The sequence below is a fragment of the Aulonocara stuartgranti genome (genome assembly GCF_965226115.1).
Source record: "Aulonocara stuartgranti genome assembly, chromosome: 3".
Classification (NCBI taxonomy): domain Eukaryota; kingdom Metazoa; phylum Chordata; class Actinopteri; order Cichliformes; family Cichlidae; genus Aulonocara; species Aulonocara stuartgranti.
In genome coordinates, this window is record NC_138941.1 from 72,759,749 (window position 1) to 72,775,798 (window position 16,050).

Consider the following 16,050-nt stretch of genomic DNA (forward strand, 5'->3'; position numbering starts at 1 on the left):
GGACTCATCTCTGTGCTTGTCCTGCTAGACCTCAGTGCAGCGTTCGATACTGTTGACCATAATATCCTATTAGAGCGATTAGAACATGCTTTAGGTATTACAGATACTGCACTGCAGTGGTTTGTATCATATCTATCTAATAGACTCCAAATTGTGCATGTAAATGGAGAGTCCTCTTCACACACTGAGGTTAATTATGGAGTTCCACAGGGTTCAGTGCTAGGACCAATTCTGTTTACATTATACATGCTTCCCTTAGGCAGCATCATTAGAAGACATAGCATACATTTTCACTGCTATGCAGATGACACGCAACTCTATCTGTCCATGAAGCCAGATAACACACACCAATTAGTTAAACTGCAGGAATGTCTTAAAGACATAAAGACCTGGATGACTGCTAATTTTCTGCTTCTTAATTCAGATAAAACTGAGGTTATTGTACTCGGCCCTGAAAAGCTTAGAAATATGGTATCTAAGCAGATTCTTACTCTGGATGGCATTACCTTGGCCTCCAGTAACGCTGTGAGGAACCTTGGAGTCATTTTCGACCAGGATATGTCCTTCAACGCACATATTAAACAAATATGTAAGACTGCGTTCTTCCATTTGCGCAACATCTCTAAAGTTAGAAATATCCTGTCTCAGAGTGATGCTGAAAAACTAGTTCATGCATTTATTACTTCCAGGCTGAACTACTGTAATTCATTATTAACAGGATGTCCAAAAAACTCACTGAAAAGCCTTCAGCTAATCCAAAATGCTGCAGCAAGAGTCCTGACAGGGACTAGAAAGAGAGAGCATATTTCTCCTGTTTTGGCTTCCCTTCATTAGCTTCCTGTTAAATCCAGAATTGAATTCAAAATCCTGCTCCTCACATACAAGGTCTTAAATAATCAGGCCCCATCACATCTTAATGACCTTGTAGTACCATATCACCCTATTAGAGCACTTCGCTCTCGCTCTGCAGGCCTACTTGTTGTTCCTAGAGTATTTAAAAGTAGAATGGGAGGGAGAGCCTTCAGTTTTAAGGCCCCTCTTCTGTGAAACCAGCTTCCAGTTTGGATTCGGGAGACAGACACTATCTCTACTTTTAAGATTAGGCTTAAAACTTTCCTTTTTGCTAAAGCATATGGTCAGGGCTGGACCAGGTGACCCTGAATCCTCCCTTAGTTATGCTGCAATAGACGTAGGCTGCCGGGGGATTCCCATGATGCATTGAGTTTTTCCTTTCCAGTCACCTTTCTCACTCACTATGTGTTAATAGACCTCTCTGCATTGAATCATATCTGTTATTAACCTCTGTCTCTCTTCCACAGCATGTCTTTATCCTGTCTTCCTTCTCTCACCCCAACCGGTCGCAGTAGATGGCCGCCCCTCCCTGAGCCTGGTTCTGCCGGAGGTTTCTTCCTGTTAAAAGGGAGTTTTTCTTTCCCACTGTCGCCAAAGTGCTTGCTCATAGGGGGTCATATGATTGTTGGGTTTTTCTCTGTATCTATGAAGCACCTTGAGTCGACTTTTGTTGTGATTTGGCGCTATATAAATAAAATTGAATTGAATTGGAAGATCAGTGGATGATGGGGTGGGTGCAGTTTTCTCTGTGGTGGGGTCAGGTGGACTGTACTTCGCTGCTGCACTGGGCCCCGGTCCGTGGAGAATGGGGGGTGCCTACTGGGGTCAGCGGGGGAGCTGGCCCCAGGGAGGGGTCACTTGCCCCTCCCTTCCTTCCCTCCCCATCTCCAGCTGCCTCCCTCTTCCCGCTCCACCACAACCACCCACACATGCAGTGCCTTGGAGTAGGGGTATGTCACCAGGGTGCAGAGGAGGCATCCCCCCCCCCCCCCCCACCCACCCACCCATCCCCTTCTAGCTGCCTCTGCCTCAATTTTATCCCACAACTTAGACATTCAAATTACTCACACTCTCATTACACATACATATAGGATCTTGGGGGTGGGCACGCTACACGGAATCCAAAAGACCATCAGGGTGTACACCTCACCCCTGGCGTCGTTGCCCACCTCTCAATTTTAAATACACGTAGACATTGAGTGCTATCAAATTCAAAATTCAAATTCAAATTCAAATTCAAATTTTATTTGTCACGTACACAGTCATACACAGTACGATATGTAGTGAAATGCTTGGACAACTGCTCGTGACCTAAAGAAAACAAAAAAAGGAAAGGCTATGAATAAGATAGGAAATAAATATGCAAAATTAAAAAGGGTAAATTTAACTAGGAAGGAATAAAATATAAATTAAGGTTAAAAATGAAATAACTGTACAACACAAATTAGAATGAAGGGTAAATTTAACTGGGAAGAATAAGATAAAATATATAAATTAAAGTTGAAAATAAAATAACTGTACAACAAAATACACAATACACAATATAGAACTATATAAGAATGTATGAAGAAATCTAAATCTAAATAAATATATACACAATAACAGCAGCTGTACAAGTATTAACTGGAAATGAAGAATATAGTGACCAGTGTTGTGCAAAAACAATGTCCAGAAAGTCCAGTGTGTGTGTAAGAACCATATGTGTGGGTCAGTACTGTGTGGTGGTGTGATTGAGAGACCGTATCGCCTGCGGGAAGAAGCTCCTCCTCAGTCTCTCTGTGTTGGTCTTCAGGGAGCGGAATCGCTTTCCTGACCTCAACAGAGAGAACAGTCTGTTGTTGGGATGGCTGAGGTCCTTCACGATCTTCCTGGCCTTGGTCCAGCACCGCCTGCTGTAGATTGAGTGCAGGTCAGGGAGCTCGGAGCGGATGGTGCGCTCAGCTGACCGCACAACCCTCTGTAGAGCTCGTCTGTCCTGCATGGTGCTGTTCCCGAACCAGGTTAAGATGTTTCCCGCCAGGATGCTCTCTATGGTGCACGAGTAAAAGTTCCTGAGCACCTTGGAGGGCAGTTGGAAGTCTCTCAAGCGTCTGAGGTGGTAGAGACGCTGTCGGGCCTTTTTCACCACGGTGTTGATGTGACAGGACCATGACAGGTCCTGCGTGATGTGAACTCCGAGGTATTTGAAGCTGTCCACTCTCTCCACTGGGCACTCGTTGATGACGGGGGTCTGGTAGTTCCTCTCCTGCTTAGTGCTGAAGTCCACTATCAGCTCCTTTGTCTTACTGACGTTTAGAAGGAGGTTGTTCCTCTGGCACCAGTTCTCCAGATTCCTAATCTCCTTCAGGTAGGCCGTCTCGTTGTTATCAGAGATCAGGCCCACCACGACGGTGTCGTCAGCAAACTTGATGATGGTGGTGGAGCTGGTAGTGGCCACACAGTCATATGTGTACAAAGAGTACAGCAGGGGGCTCAGAACACACCCCTGGGGGGCTCCAGTGCTGAGAGTGGTGGAGGCTGAGACATGTCCGCCCATCCTTACTGCCTGTGGTCTGCCAGTTAGGAAGTTGGAGATCCACTGACACATAGATGAGCTGAGTCCCAGATGCTCCAGCTTGGTGGTGAGTGTGGAGGGAATTATGGTGTTAAATGCAGAGCTGTAGTCTATGAAGAGCATTTTAACATAATTCCCCCTTCTAGTGTCCAAGTGAGTGAGTGATGTGTGGAGGAGATGAGAGATGGCATCGTCTGTGGAACGATTTGGACGGTAAGCGAACTGTAGTGGGTCCAGTGTGTCTGGTAGTGAAGAAATGATGAAGTCTCTGACCAGGCGTTCAAAGCACTTCATCACTACTGAGGTGAGGGCTACAGGGCGATAGTCATTGAGAGAAGCAGGGTGGGGTTTCTTCGGGACAGGAACAATGATGGACTCTTTGAAGCATGTGGGGATCACCGACTGAGATAAAGAGATGTTGAATATCTCAGTGAACACAGGAGCTAGCTGGTATGCGCAGTCTCTTAGGATACGACCTGGGATGCCGTCTGGTCCTGCTGCTTTCCTGGTGTTCACTCTCTTGAAGGCTCTCCTTACTTCATGCTCGGAGATGACGAGCACGTTTCCGGTGCTGGCAGTATCTTCCTGTCTGCAGCCGTTAGCGCCGCTAACACTAGCATTGTTGGAGACCTTAGCTGCAGCCTCGAAGCGAGCATAGAAAGTGTTCAGCTCGTCTGCCAGAGTCACGGCCGCGTTCGTCATACCGGTTGTTGGTGCTTTATAGTCCGTTATTGTCCTTAGTCCCCGCCACAGGCTCCTAGAGTCACTCTGTTGGAGTTGTGACTCTAGTTTCCTCCCGTAGCGCTGCTTCGCCTCTTTCACCGCCCTCCGCACGTTATATGACGCGGCTTTGTACGGGTCCATGTCCCCCGTCATGAGTCCCGTGTTGTAGGCAGCGGTGCGGGATCTCAGAGCGTCGCGGATGGTTTTATCCACCCACGGCTTCTGGTTGGGAAACGTTGTGATAGTCTTTGTCTCCACGGTATCATCCGCTAGTTTCCTGATGAATCCCACAACCGCTTCCGTAAACACGTTGACGTCATCGTCGGAGCTGTTTCTGAACATGCCCCAGTCTGCGTCATCGAGTGCGTCCTGTAACGCGGCCACCGATTGATCCGTCCAGCGCGCGACCTTCCTCTGAACCGGAACTTCCTGTTTCAGCCTTTGTTTGTATTTTGGCATGAGGAAGATGGCGGCGTGATCAGATTTGCCAAACGTCCTTGACCGTAGTGTAGCAGTGGTCCAGTGTCCTTTCACCCCTGGTGGGGCAGGTGATGTGTTGATAAAAGTTCGGCGCTGCGCGTTTGAGGTTGGCGCTATTAAAGTCCCCCATCACAATAAGCGCAGCGTCCCGGTGTTGTGTCTGGTGCTGTGTGAGTGCCTCATGCAGCTCGCATAAGGCGGTGACCGTGTCCGCTTGTGGTGGAATATAAACGGCACTTACAATGACCGATGTAAATTCCCGAGGTAGATAAAAAGGACGACACATGATGGACAGTAGTTCCAGATTTGGTGTGCAGGAGCGTGTGAGAGGAACAACGTTCGCACTGTTGCACCAGTTGTTGTTCACCATTAAACACACGCCGCCTCCCCTTGACTTCCCCGAGTCCCGTGTCCTGTCCATGCGGTGAACCGAGAAGAACTCGGCCGGCTGGATGTCTCGGTGAAGTAGAGGAGATTGCAGTCCCGAATGTCTCTCTGGAACTTCATCCTGGCCCTGAGGTCGTCAAGCTTGTTCTCCAGTGACTGGACGTTGGCGAGCAGGATGCTAGGCAGAGGTGTGCGGTGTGCACGAGCTCTCAGCCTGTTCCTGACGCCGGCTCGCTTCCCTCTAGGCCGCCGCTTCCCTTTGTTCTCCCTCAAGATCTCACTCGGCCAGCTCGGATCCGGAGTTAAAAACTTCGAATTGTGAGTACATTGTATACCAATAGAAACAAGAGTGTCACGGTCATACCTAATGTACCCAATGGTGATGATTTTGCCGATTTAGAAACGCTGAAAACTAACTTAAAAAGCAAAGACAAAGAAAAAGTGGTCGGAGCAGTCGTGACGGCAGCCGACCTCACCGGCGCCATCTTTAAAACTGGTCCGTGAGTCGTTTGGTACCGGGCCACGAGAGTTGAGGCTACGGTGTGAAATTTATGGTTTTCAGGGGTTTTATAGTTAACTTGGTTTCCCTGGGTCTTTCCCTTGTTGTAGTATTGTGTCTTATTTTGAAAGCAGCAACTGACCGCATGATTCAAACTTATATGCTGTCTACATCGTCTATCAGATAACCAAACACACTCTGACAAGTGACAAATTTTAATTAGTGAAGTGAAAAACTGACAAGGTACTTTTTCTATCGTAGCATAACAATGAGCTAAACAAAAATGGAGTGTAAGTTCACATCATTTAGCAACCATTGTGAAACTAAAGTATTGCAGATTAATATTTCTGAGGAATGTGTGCTAGCTAAAAAATGGCTAGCTAGAGTTATTATTTTTTTAAACAGTTTTGCTCTGCTAAATTACAGTACATTTCAGGTGTTTAATGACTATATTTTAAAGTGTACTATTAGAACATGTAATTCATCTGTTCAGTGCTTATTAAAGTCACCGAACACAGTCAGGGTTCACAAACTGTGACACACAACCCCCCCGTGCGCGAGGCATGCACAATCACATCCATCCTTCAACCACACACACACATATTTTGCTCCATTGCAGTTTATTTCATTTGACTATCTTCAGGTTTTACACGCTTACATATACACATGCAGTTACTGTCCCTCCATTTAGAAAGGCAGAGGCATCATGGTCTAATGAGCCACGGGCGATCGTGGCTCAAGCGTTGGGAGTTCGTCTTGTAATCGGAAGGGTGCCGGTTTGTGCCCCAGTTTGGACAGTCTCAGTCGTTGTGTCCGTGGGCAAAACACTTCACCCATTGCCTACTGGTGGTGGTCAGAGGGCCCGGTGGCGCAAGTGAAAAAGGAAAAGATTTATATCCTTTTATGTTTGTACAGTAACAACTGGCATAACACAATCTAAGCGTCTATGCATGTCTTGTAGCTGCCATTTTCAGAATAAACTTACACAGATATAGGGACAAACAATAGTGAGTACTGTTTTTGCTAGCTAAAAGAACAGCTATCTAATGTTTAAAATGAATTTTACAATGCTAAATTATAAAATTAAGTTATTTGTTTTGTGACAAAAATGTTTTGCACATTGAAATTATATAACTAGCACATATTGATAAAACACTATAAAACAAGAAACTTACCAGGTAGTGTTGACAACCTCAGATTTTTTCTGTTTCCTCTATTGTTTTTTTTGTTTTTTTTAATTTCACTTTTAATAATGTTTTCAATATGGTGCAGAGCATGTAATTCAAACATGGATGATGTTCAAACTCACTTTTATATACAGTTTAATATTTTCTGTTGTTGAGTAATGATAAAAGTATTTTGTTCAATATACTCAAACATTTAAGTTAAGGAGTGTTTTTGTGGTGCACTGAGTTTTAAAATTGATTAGTCAGCTCACTGAAGCATATACATGTACACAACTTACTTTTTAAAGTTAAAAATGCTTTTTGGTTAAGTTCTACCTAGGGGCACCATTAATATTTTTTTTGCGTGTAGTTAATGAAATTGCCTCCTAATAAACTGTACAGTGCCCTGAATGATAAAGACAAATGACAAGCACACACTCCATATATCTTACCCTCCTGTTACTAACACCCATGCTCCTGGTTCCTAGAACCACATCTGAGGTTATTTGCTTTTTATTTTTTTGCCTATGTTGTCTGATTCTCGGAAACATGTCTGAGCTTATTTGTCTTTTTCTTGCCTGCTTTAACAGCCTGATTTCCCTAATGATTTGAATGTTGGTAAAAAGTATTCACCTTTGTGTAACCTTGATTATGTCTCTAAGCGCAGAGGCATGTAATTTACAACCTCAAAACATAAACAAGAGATTTAGTTGATAAAAGTATGTTAACAGCATTTACTTGACTACATGAATGTAATAACATTATAATTAACATTCATTGAAACACGTTTTTACTTCAACTCCACACGTGCCCAATTTCTACAGAAAGTTCACTCCCTTCAGGGGAATTGATTTGACAGTAAAATATTTTAAAGGATCAAATAAAGACCTGGTTAAACTCAGTTTCCCTGAAGAGATCACAAGATACGTTGTCATGTAAGTCACCCATCATTATTTTTTTCTATTATTCTGATTTAAACTATTGTTTTAGGGAATTATAGATTTTAAATGCTCAAAACCTTTTTGATATAATTATTGTGGATATGCATATAAACTAAGCAACTTATTGGACTGGAGATAAGAAACCTTAAATGATAAACATCTTTGATGACTACATCTATTATACAGAAGCAAAGAATGGAAGAAACCTGTTTATTTCTCATCCTGCTGCTCTCAGGTCAGTGATATTAATATCTAAAACATTTGAAATATAGTCTATAAACACATCGAGACAGACTGCTGTCATTTTGGTAATCAGATTACATGTAATGTTTTTTAACCATGTATTTATTAACACATCAGCCACAAGGACAAAGATGAAATCTCATCTCCTCATGCTACAACACCTTCATTAATTTCAAATGTAAATTCATTTTTTTACATTTAATTTTGGATTTATTAAAGGACTTTTTATAGTTATTTATGTAAGATCTATTAAACTAAGATGTTTTTCATGTTTTCACTGCTGAGTTAATATTGTCCCAATAATGGGGATTTTTTTCTTGCTTCTTTTTCTCCTCCTTCTTATTTTTACTGTTATTAACCACAAACCAGTGTATTACTACTGCTGAGACTAAGCACAAACAAAGTAGAGTTCCATCAGGAACAACACCTGACGTCAAGTCTTTGCCAAATGAAACATTTTGCTAACAATGAGATTTGCAACAAGGTCAGCTGTGGTCAAGATATTTTAATTACTGCATGCTGGAGAGCTGACCTTGGGATTTCGCAGCATCCCTTTTATAACATCACACATTCTCGCTGTAACCTTTTACTTTCAACTGTTTATTGTCCCCCCTAACTGTTGCTAGGCAGGGAAGACTTTCCCACTATTTATTCTGCAGGAAGCTCTTGGCACTGGTCTTCTTGGGAGTTTCATTTTTCTATGTCCTAATACTTAGCAGATAACATAGTTAAACATCGTTAAGCAAAGCTAAGCAGTTTTCATCAGGTCATATTGACACAAATCTTTCATCTAAATCTAAATGTGAGGATAGACTAGTGTGTGTTATGGGTGCATGTCCGATGCAGGGGCGTTAACACCTTTCTTATATCACCACTCTGAAGACCGATGAGCGTTGTCAACAGGTTTACTGACATTCAAAAGTGTAAATCTAAACCCAAGACAAATAATACAGTCATGACATACATATGTGCAACATAATATGCATTTATATACCACAATGCTACTACATAGCATATGTCTAATTATGTAAACTTTTTAAACTACTACTAATGCTATCCCAGACGACCTCCAAAATCGCGGGTAACTAGCTTAACAAAAGGACTAGCTTTACAGCCAAATACTGCATTAGCGGGCAACATATTGTACAAAAAGTTGCAATTTATACTTTAAATACATACCGGCGATACAACCATAAACCGAAGATGTGGACAGTATTTTTTCCAACAGGACACCATAAACTGTGTGCCGATATGTTTCCCTTTGTTTTACTCACTTGCTTTCTTGTGCCGACTTCCTGGTCAATAAAGTTGTTTCAAAATAAAGCCGTTTCTAAAGTGCATTACTTGAAGCAACCACAGAGGGCGCTGTAAACATATTAAATAACAACTAACTGAGAATGATATTTTAGTGATACAACATTTTACAACTTTTAGTGATAACAGAACAACTAGAATTTCCCCATTACAATACCCGCGTCTTTGTGGCCCATCTCTGTCTTTGTGGTAAATATTTCAACACAAGGAGAATAATTCAGTTCTATTAAACAGCGCCAAATCACAACAACGGTCACCACAAGGTGCTTAATATAGTGAGGAGGTAAAATTATTAAGAAGATAATCGACCTCTGTTGGAGTAGCGTTCAAATAGCTGCTCTGCTCTGTGTTGGTACAGGCCATTGAAGATGATAACAGTGGGTGGATTATATTCTTAAACCTAGTTACAGCGCTTTCAGAAAGACATCTACTAAAGTCTAAGATAAAGTCTACTCTCCACTGCTGTGTAATCAATTATTGTAAATGTAAATGTTATCAGGAAATGATCAGACAGGAGAGGGTTTTCAGGAAACACTGTTAAATGTTCTGTTTCTATGCCATATGTTAAAACAAGATCTAGAGTGTGATTAAAGTGGTGGGTGGGTTCTTCTACATTTTTTTCAAACATCTGTTGCCTCTGTCCCAACTGTTTCAGGACCTGTAGCAGGAATCAAATTTTAAATGAGCGAACTTAGTGTATAAAATTGTTAAATTTCTCTGTTCAAACATTTGTTCTGTTATTTTTTTTTTCTGCTTTGAATACAAACTTGGCTCATGTGATTTAAAATTATTTTAGTTTCCTGCGGACCTGATGGCTTTGACCTTTTCTTGTCTATCTTCCATAAGTAATTTTGCACTCCAGTATCAGCACCCAACCCCACAACATAAACTAATTGTCATGGTCCTGGGTCATGCGACCCAGTATTTCTGAGCTCCATGTTATCCTGTCCTTTCATCTGTATTGTAGTTTTTTCTCCAGTTATCTAGATACATTTGGTCATGCCTAGTTTACAGTTTTACTCATGGTTTATCAGGTTCCACTTGTGTGTTCACCCCTGTGTTAAAGTTCCTTAGTTGTTACGTGTGTCTTATCTGTCATGTTTTGGGTTTGTGTGATTCTCATTGTCAAGTCTGTGTCATATCCATGTCTTCATGTTTCCTGTTTTGTTTTTAAAAAAGAGTCCAGTGTTTTCTGTTTGTCAGATTTAGTTCCACTTCGCCTGTCCTGTCATTATGTTCATTGTCAGCTGTTTCCCCATGTGATTCCACTTCCCTTGATCATTACTTATGTGTATTTAGTCTGCGTGTTTCCGTTCAGTAGGTGTCAGGTCGTCTGATATCATCACCATTGTTACAGTCATTGTGTTTCATAGTTTACTCAGTTTATAGTTTATTCATGGTGTTTTAACTGAGTGTCATCGTCTTTTAGTTCACGCAGTGTTTTCATTCTTCTTTGTTTTCTTAGTTTCATGTTTTGCTATCTCTTACAGCCAAATAACATCTCACCTTTTGTTAACACCTGCAACCGCAGCAGCAGTAGGTGCAGTGAGGGCCCTCACGCTCACTTTTGACGTATATGTGTGTGATAGAATTTAGAAAACACATGGGTGCAAATTATAAGTCTGTATCATAATGTCTTCAGTTTTTGTGTTTGTTGTAGGGCTGACGACGTTAACGCGTTAGCGCCGTCATCACGGTTAACGCGATTCAAATGAACCAATCTGCAGCACAGAATGGACAAACTTTGGACAAGCTACCAGAAATGTGTTGGCAGTGACATTTCAGGGATTTTGATTCACTCTGAGCTCTAAATAGATTAATTACGATAAAAAAATTTTAATCACGTTAATCGTGGTGACTGCGTTAATGTTGACAGCCCTAATTTGTTGGTTTGTTTTTATTTTGTTTTATTTTGCGAGCTGGTTATTAGATGCCACTAAAGCCAGCCAGAGATCCTCCCTGTGTTTGACTGTTTTTCACCTGGGGACTCTGGGTGAAAAACCCTCAAGAGTAGGTACTCCCACTCTTTTAGTGGGAGACTTCAATGGTTGTGTGGGTAATCCAGGGCATGATTGGAAGGAATGGCTGACCTGATCTAAACCCGAGTGATGTAGTGTTACAACCACAATTTGAATCTGAATATCCGGGTGAAAAGGGAGTCTGAGCTGGTCAACTGATCAAGATGCACTCAAAGCAGCGAGAAGCCATTAAGCTGAAAACGGAGTGATAATATCAAGCTTAGTTAGCCTTTAGGTCTTTGGAGGCAGCTGATCCCGAGCAATATCTCCGGTGTGGGAAGAGTTTGAGGCCATAAAGAACCACTTTCAGATTTCCTCAAAACAATCTTACCTTCAACATATGTTACATATATTTAAACATAATTACCGTATTTCCCGGACTACAAAGCGCACCTGAATATTAGCCGCACAAGCTAAAATCAGGGGAAAATCCTGTTTTGTACATACATTAGCCGCACCTGACTAAAAGCCGCAGGTGTTTCAATGTTGACTTATCATATGTAAGAGAATATGCACAAAGGGAATTGTCAGGAAAGAGATGGCTGTTTGGAGACACACCCCTTTTATTAATATTTTGAAAAACAAGTTATGGGTACATATTTGCACATGTAGTACATAACAGTAACCTACAGCACACCAGAAAAATAGATTCGGACTACCTTTTAGGCTCAGGTGCAGTGACACGGCTTTAACAAGAAGAAAAGTCAGTCATTCACCATCTTTCTCTTCTTCCTGCGCTCTAAAACCACCAAAGTCCTCTTCTCCAGTGTCGGAAACGAACAGGCTCAGGATGGCTTCGTCATCCACTCTCCGCTTCTCTCCTTCGTTGTCACTTTCAAAACCAAAGAAATCCTCGTTGTCAGTGTCAGAGTCGAACACCCTCAGAAGGGCCGTGGCGGTGTCCTCCTCTCCATCATGCAGCAGTCCAGCCCTTCAAAATCCGTTGGTAATCGTGGATGTTTTCGCACTTTTCCACGCTGTCAGAATCCACCGGTGGAGTTGAGCATAACTTGCTTTTCGCAAGTTTATCGCCGCTCGTCATCCACGCCTCCCGCTGAATGCGTAGCGCTACTTTGAAGTTTGTTTTTCGCGCTACTTCGTACGGCACTACGTTGCCTGGCGGACGGACATGTGACTAACATACCACTCTTGAACCCCAATCCTTCCGCCAGGCAACGTAGTGCCGTACAACAGCGGAACAAACAAAACAAATCGTCTTACGATATCACAAAAATCATGGAAAATCCATAGAAAAGCCGCACCTGACTAAAAGCCGCAGGGTTCAAAGCTTGTGCAAAAAGTAGCGGCTTATAGCCCGACAATTACGGTATATGTTTTTGCCTCTTTTTGCTCTTTTTATTGTATAAGTCCCGCTAATGGATTAACCAGTAGAACTGTCTTTTTGGTGTTATTGTTGTCTCTGTTTAGCCTAAATAAGTTTGATGTTCAAAGGCGCACAGTGAGGTGAAATAAAAACTACAGAAATCTGTGTAAGAAAGAATAAAACTAAATAACATGTAAATAAATGCATGTCTTTATCTGATGTATTAATACCATATGTCCCACCTCATACTTGCATCACATAGTAAATATTTGTAATTGTTATTTCTGTAAGTTTGTCTTTTTCAGCCCAAGAGCCCAGTTTCAACAATAATTAGTGATACTTTTTTCAGGAGGACTTTCCACTCTTCCTCCCGACTCCAGAGAATACCACTTTGTGAGCCAGCTGAAGACCTGGACTGAAGCTCAGAGTTACTGCAGAGAACACTTCACTGACTTGGTCACCATCTACAACAGCAACATCAACCAACTGCTTTTCTCAATGGCACCAAACGTTGATGACTATGCTTGGATAGGTCTATATAATGATCGTTACAGATGGAAGTGGTCAATGGAGGGAACACTTTTTTATGTTGGCAGCACACATGAATTTTTGATCTGGGCTAACGGCCAACCAGACTGTGTAAATGCAAAGGAATACTGTGTGGCTCTTCAGGGACAAACACAGATGGATGATAGACCCTGTGGAGATTCTTACCCTTTCCTGTGTTACAATGGTAGGAAAAAAGAATTGTTGGCATAGTTGTCCTACAATTTTATGAGCTTCATAACGTGTTTCAAAATTCGTCCTTTCTTGAATCTTTTACAGCCAAAAACACAAGTTACATCTTAGTGAAGGAGAGCCGCTCCTGGTCAGCGGCTCAGTCGTACTGCAGGACATACCACACAGACCTGACCAGTATAAGAAGCAAAGAGGAGAAATCCAACATCACGCTCACTTTGAAGAGATCAGGGGTTCAGTATGTGTGGATTGGCCTCTACAGGGATCCCTGGGCCCCCTGGTCTGACAACACAACCTCCACATTCACTAACTGGAATCCTGCTGAGCCTAATAATAATCCGAATTTTGTTGAGTACTGTGTATCATTTCATTTAATCTCAGGGAAATGGTCTGATGGCATGTGTAGCGGCAAAGTTCGTTTTTTCTGTTTCACAGGTGAGGTCCAGAATGCAAACACTGTAAGATCCTGTCATCATGTAAAACACTAATGTTTGTGTTGTTATATGTGGTTCATTTTTAGCAGTGACAAAGCAAACAGTGGTGAAAATGAAGCTTCAGTCAGAGGCAGACATGCACAGCACAGAGATCCAGCAGCAGGTTTCACAGCAGGTCAGCAGTTCAGTCACCAACACAAACTTGACACAAGTTCAAACTATGCTTCATGTTTTTCATCATCTGCACATTTTGTCCAGCTGTCAGGCCTCATGCTGTCAGAAGGACTGACAGACTTCAGGATTCGTTGGAGGAAAGTCCAGAGTTACCGTGACGACCAGTTGAAGAAGCAGGATGTGGACGGTGGCTGCAAAACTGAAGACTGACTGGACTGAACCACTTCATGTGTGAAGTTAATAACATGCTGTGCTGAGCTGTCTCATCCTTTAAATCTTTCAATATTTCAGAGTGTAAAGTTCCACCAACAGCTCATTTGTTCAGCTGCAGTTGTAGTTTGGTAGAAATAATTTTAGACTCATTAATTTTGTAATCATCTGAAGTGACAGACTTACATTCATCATTTTCGACACTGTTCTTCTGGAGTCACTGCGCAGGTTTTTGTGGAAGCATTGTATTAAGATCTATACTTCTATTTCTTTCCTCTGCTGACTTGAAGAACCAAAATATAACTTAGGGAGGATTAAAAACACAAAACATTGCACTATTAATGTCAGTTTACTGCTTAGATAGACTTTTTGATTCCCATAACAATTGCAGCGATAAACGGCACCATAAGAGTCCTAAACCGTACCTAATTAAAATTTGGATCACAGCTTTCAAGTGAGTCCAGTTGCAATGCATGCTGGATGTACTTGTATCTGACACTTTACCTTAACTGTTACTTTGCAGAAGCAGAGGAAGCTGACTCTACTAAGCAGAGTAGGTGATGTGTGAAGTTCTTTTTGCATAGTTACTGTTGTGGTCGTAGTTTTGTACTTTTTCCCCCATTCATGTTATCATGTTTGTCTATTTTTGTTATAGTATCTTTCAGATGTATACATGTTATATTTTACAGGGTTTTTATGTGGTCTTTGGGTGTTTGCTGTGCTTTAATATTTAGCAGCTCTTTGGATAGATGAGACATAAAGTAGGTATACAAAAAGACTAAATATGAGGGTTCTACTTAATAAAAACATCTTCATTTAGAAACGGTGACGTGTTTACTTGTGTTATCTTTGTGTGATGAAATGAAAATGTATATTTTATTGTAAAATGTATCTATTTTGATTGTAAGCCCAACAAGGGACAATTGTTGAAAATTAGCAATAGCTATAAACTTATGTGCGTTACATCAGCTTCATGTTTTGTACTTGGACTATGTTAAACTGCACTGTCCCTTTTAAATAAATAAATTCAAATTCAAAATTTGTTTGATAATCTTCAACATTGAAGTATGAGAAACAAAAAAAGAAAATCAGGAAGGGGACAAACACTTTTGTAAATATGTAAATCTGAAGTGAAAATAGTCATTACAATAAAATAAATCATCTTAGTTAATTATTCCTTACCAGTGTTTTCTTGTCAGTCTGAAAATTATTGTTATATTAAGTAGTCCGTTATAATATTATAGTGACGTTGACCTTCAAATCAGTGTTTTTGTCACGGCTGGCGGGGTGAGCCGTGTGGTGTGGAGGAAAAGGAGGACCCAAAATGCAGCAGTGACTGATGATACGAGTGATGTTTATTTACAAAGTAGCAATGGCAGAAACAGGCAGTGAGGCATGACAAAACGACTGAAGAAACCTAAACTGGGAGAACTAAATGACAAACCTGAGACCATACAAAAGGGGTGCGGGGCAGAGAGACGCAGGAATAGGAACACCATAGAACACAGAGATACACGGATGAATGCAGAGAACGCAGGGAACGCAGACGAGCCGACAACGAACACAGAACGACACCCACTAAATATACACACACACACACAAGGTAATCAGGTAATCACACACAGGAGGGAAGAACAGCTGAACTTAATACACATGAGGACCGGAGGAGACAAGCTGAACACAATGGCAACAGACACAGACTTTCAAAACAAAACAGGAAATCTAGGACCCGAACCGGACACAAGGGGGGAGGACACAGAACAACCAGAACAGAGGAAAATAATCACAAAACGCTGGGTCAACGACCCAGGACCATGACAGTTTTGACTTTAAAGTAAAAGTCAGAGGTCAAATGTGATATTAAATATTTGAATCTTTAAACCTGGGCTAATCCACTAAAATTTAAAGAAGTGTACTTGGAATTTTATTGATCATAATGTCAACTGTTAGATTACATACACACGCACTTAACAACAACATTAGATAAGTAATT

The 16,050-nt window shown here is 41.6% G+C and overlaps 1 protein-coding gene across 1 annotated transcript; it reads left to right on the forward strand.

Annotated features, from left to right (window-relative positions):
* The first annotated feature begins 7,791 nt into the window (after positions 1–7,791).
* On the forward strand, positions 7,792–15,096 carry LOC309703614 (C-type mannose receptor 2-like). Its single transcript, XM_082528537.1, has 5 exons — positions 7,792–7,837; positions 12,851–13,234; positions 13,327–13,674; positions 13,760–13,848; positions 13,932–15,096. The coding sequence occupies exons 1-5, from the start codon at positions 7,798–7,800 to the stop codon at positions 14,055–14,057; spliced, it is 987 nt and encodes a 328-aa protein (XP_082384663.1). The 5' UTR covers positions 7,792–7,797; the 3' UTR covers positions 14,058–15,096.
* Positions 15,097–16,050: the final 954 nt, after the last annotated feature.

Bases quoted from the DNA above. Each gene is read 5' to 3' on its own strand.
- LOC309703614 (XM_082528537.1), top strand. From the start codon at position 7,798: ATGGAAGAAACCTGTTTATTTCTCATCCTGCTGCTCTCAG. The intron at 7,838-12,850 runs GTCAGTGATATT...TACTTTTTTCAG, and splicing joins TCTCATCCTGCTGCTCTCAG to GAGGACTTTCCACTCTTCCT. The intron at 13,235-13,326 runs GTAGGAAAAAAG...AATCTTTTACAG, and splicing joins CCCTTTCCTGTGTTACAATG to CCAAAAACACAAGTTACATC.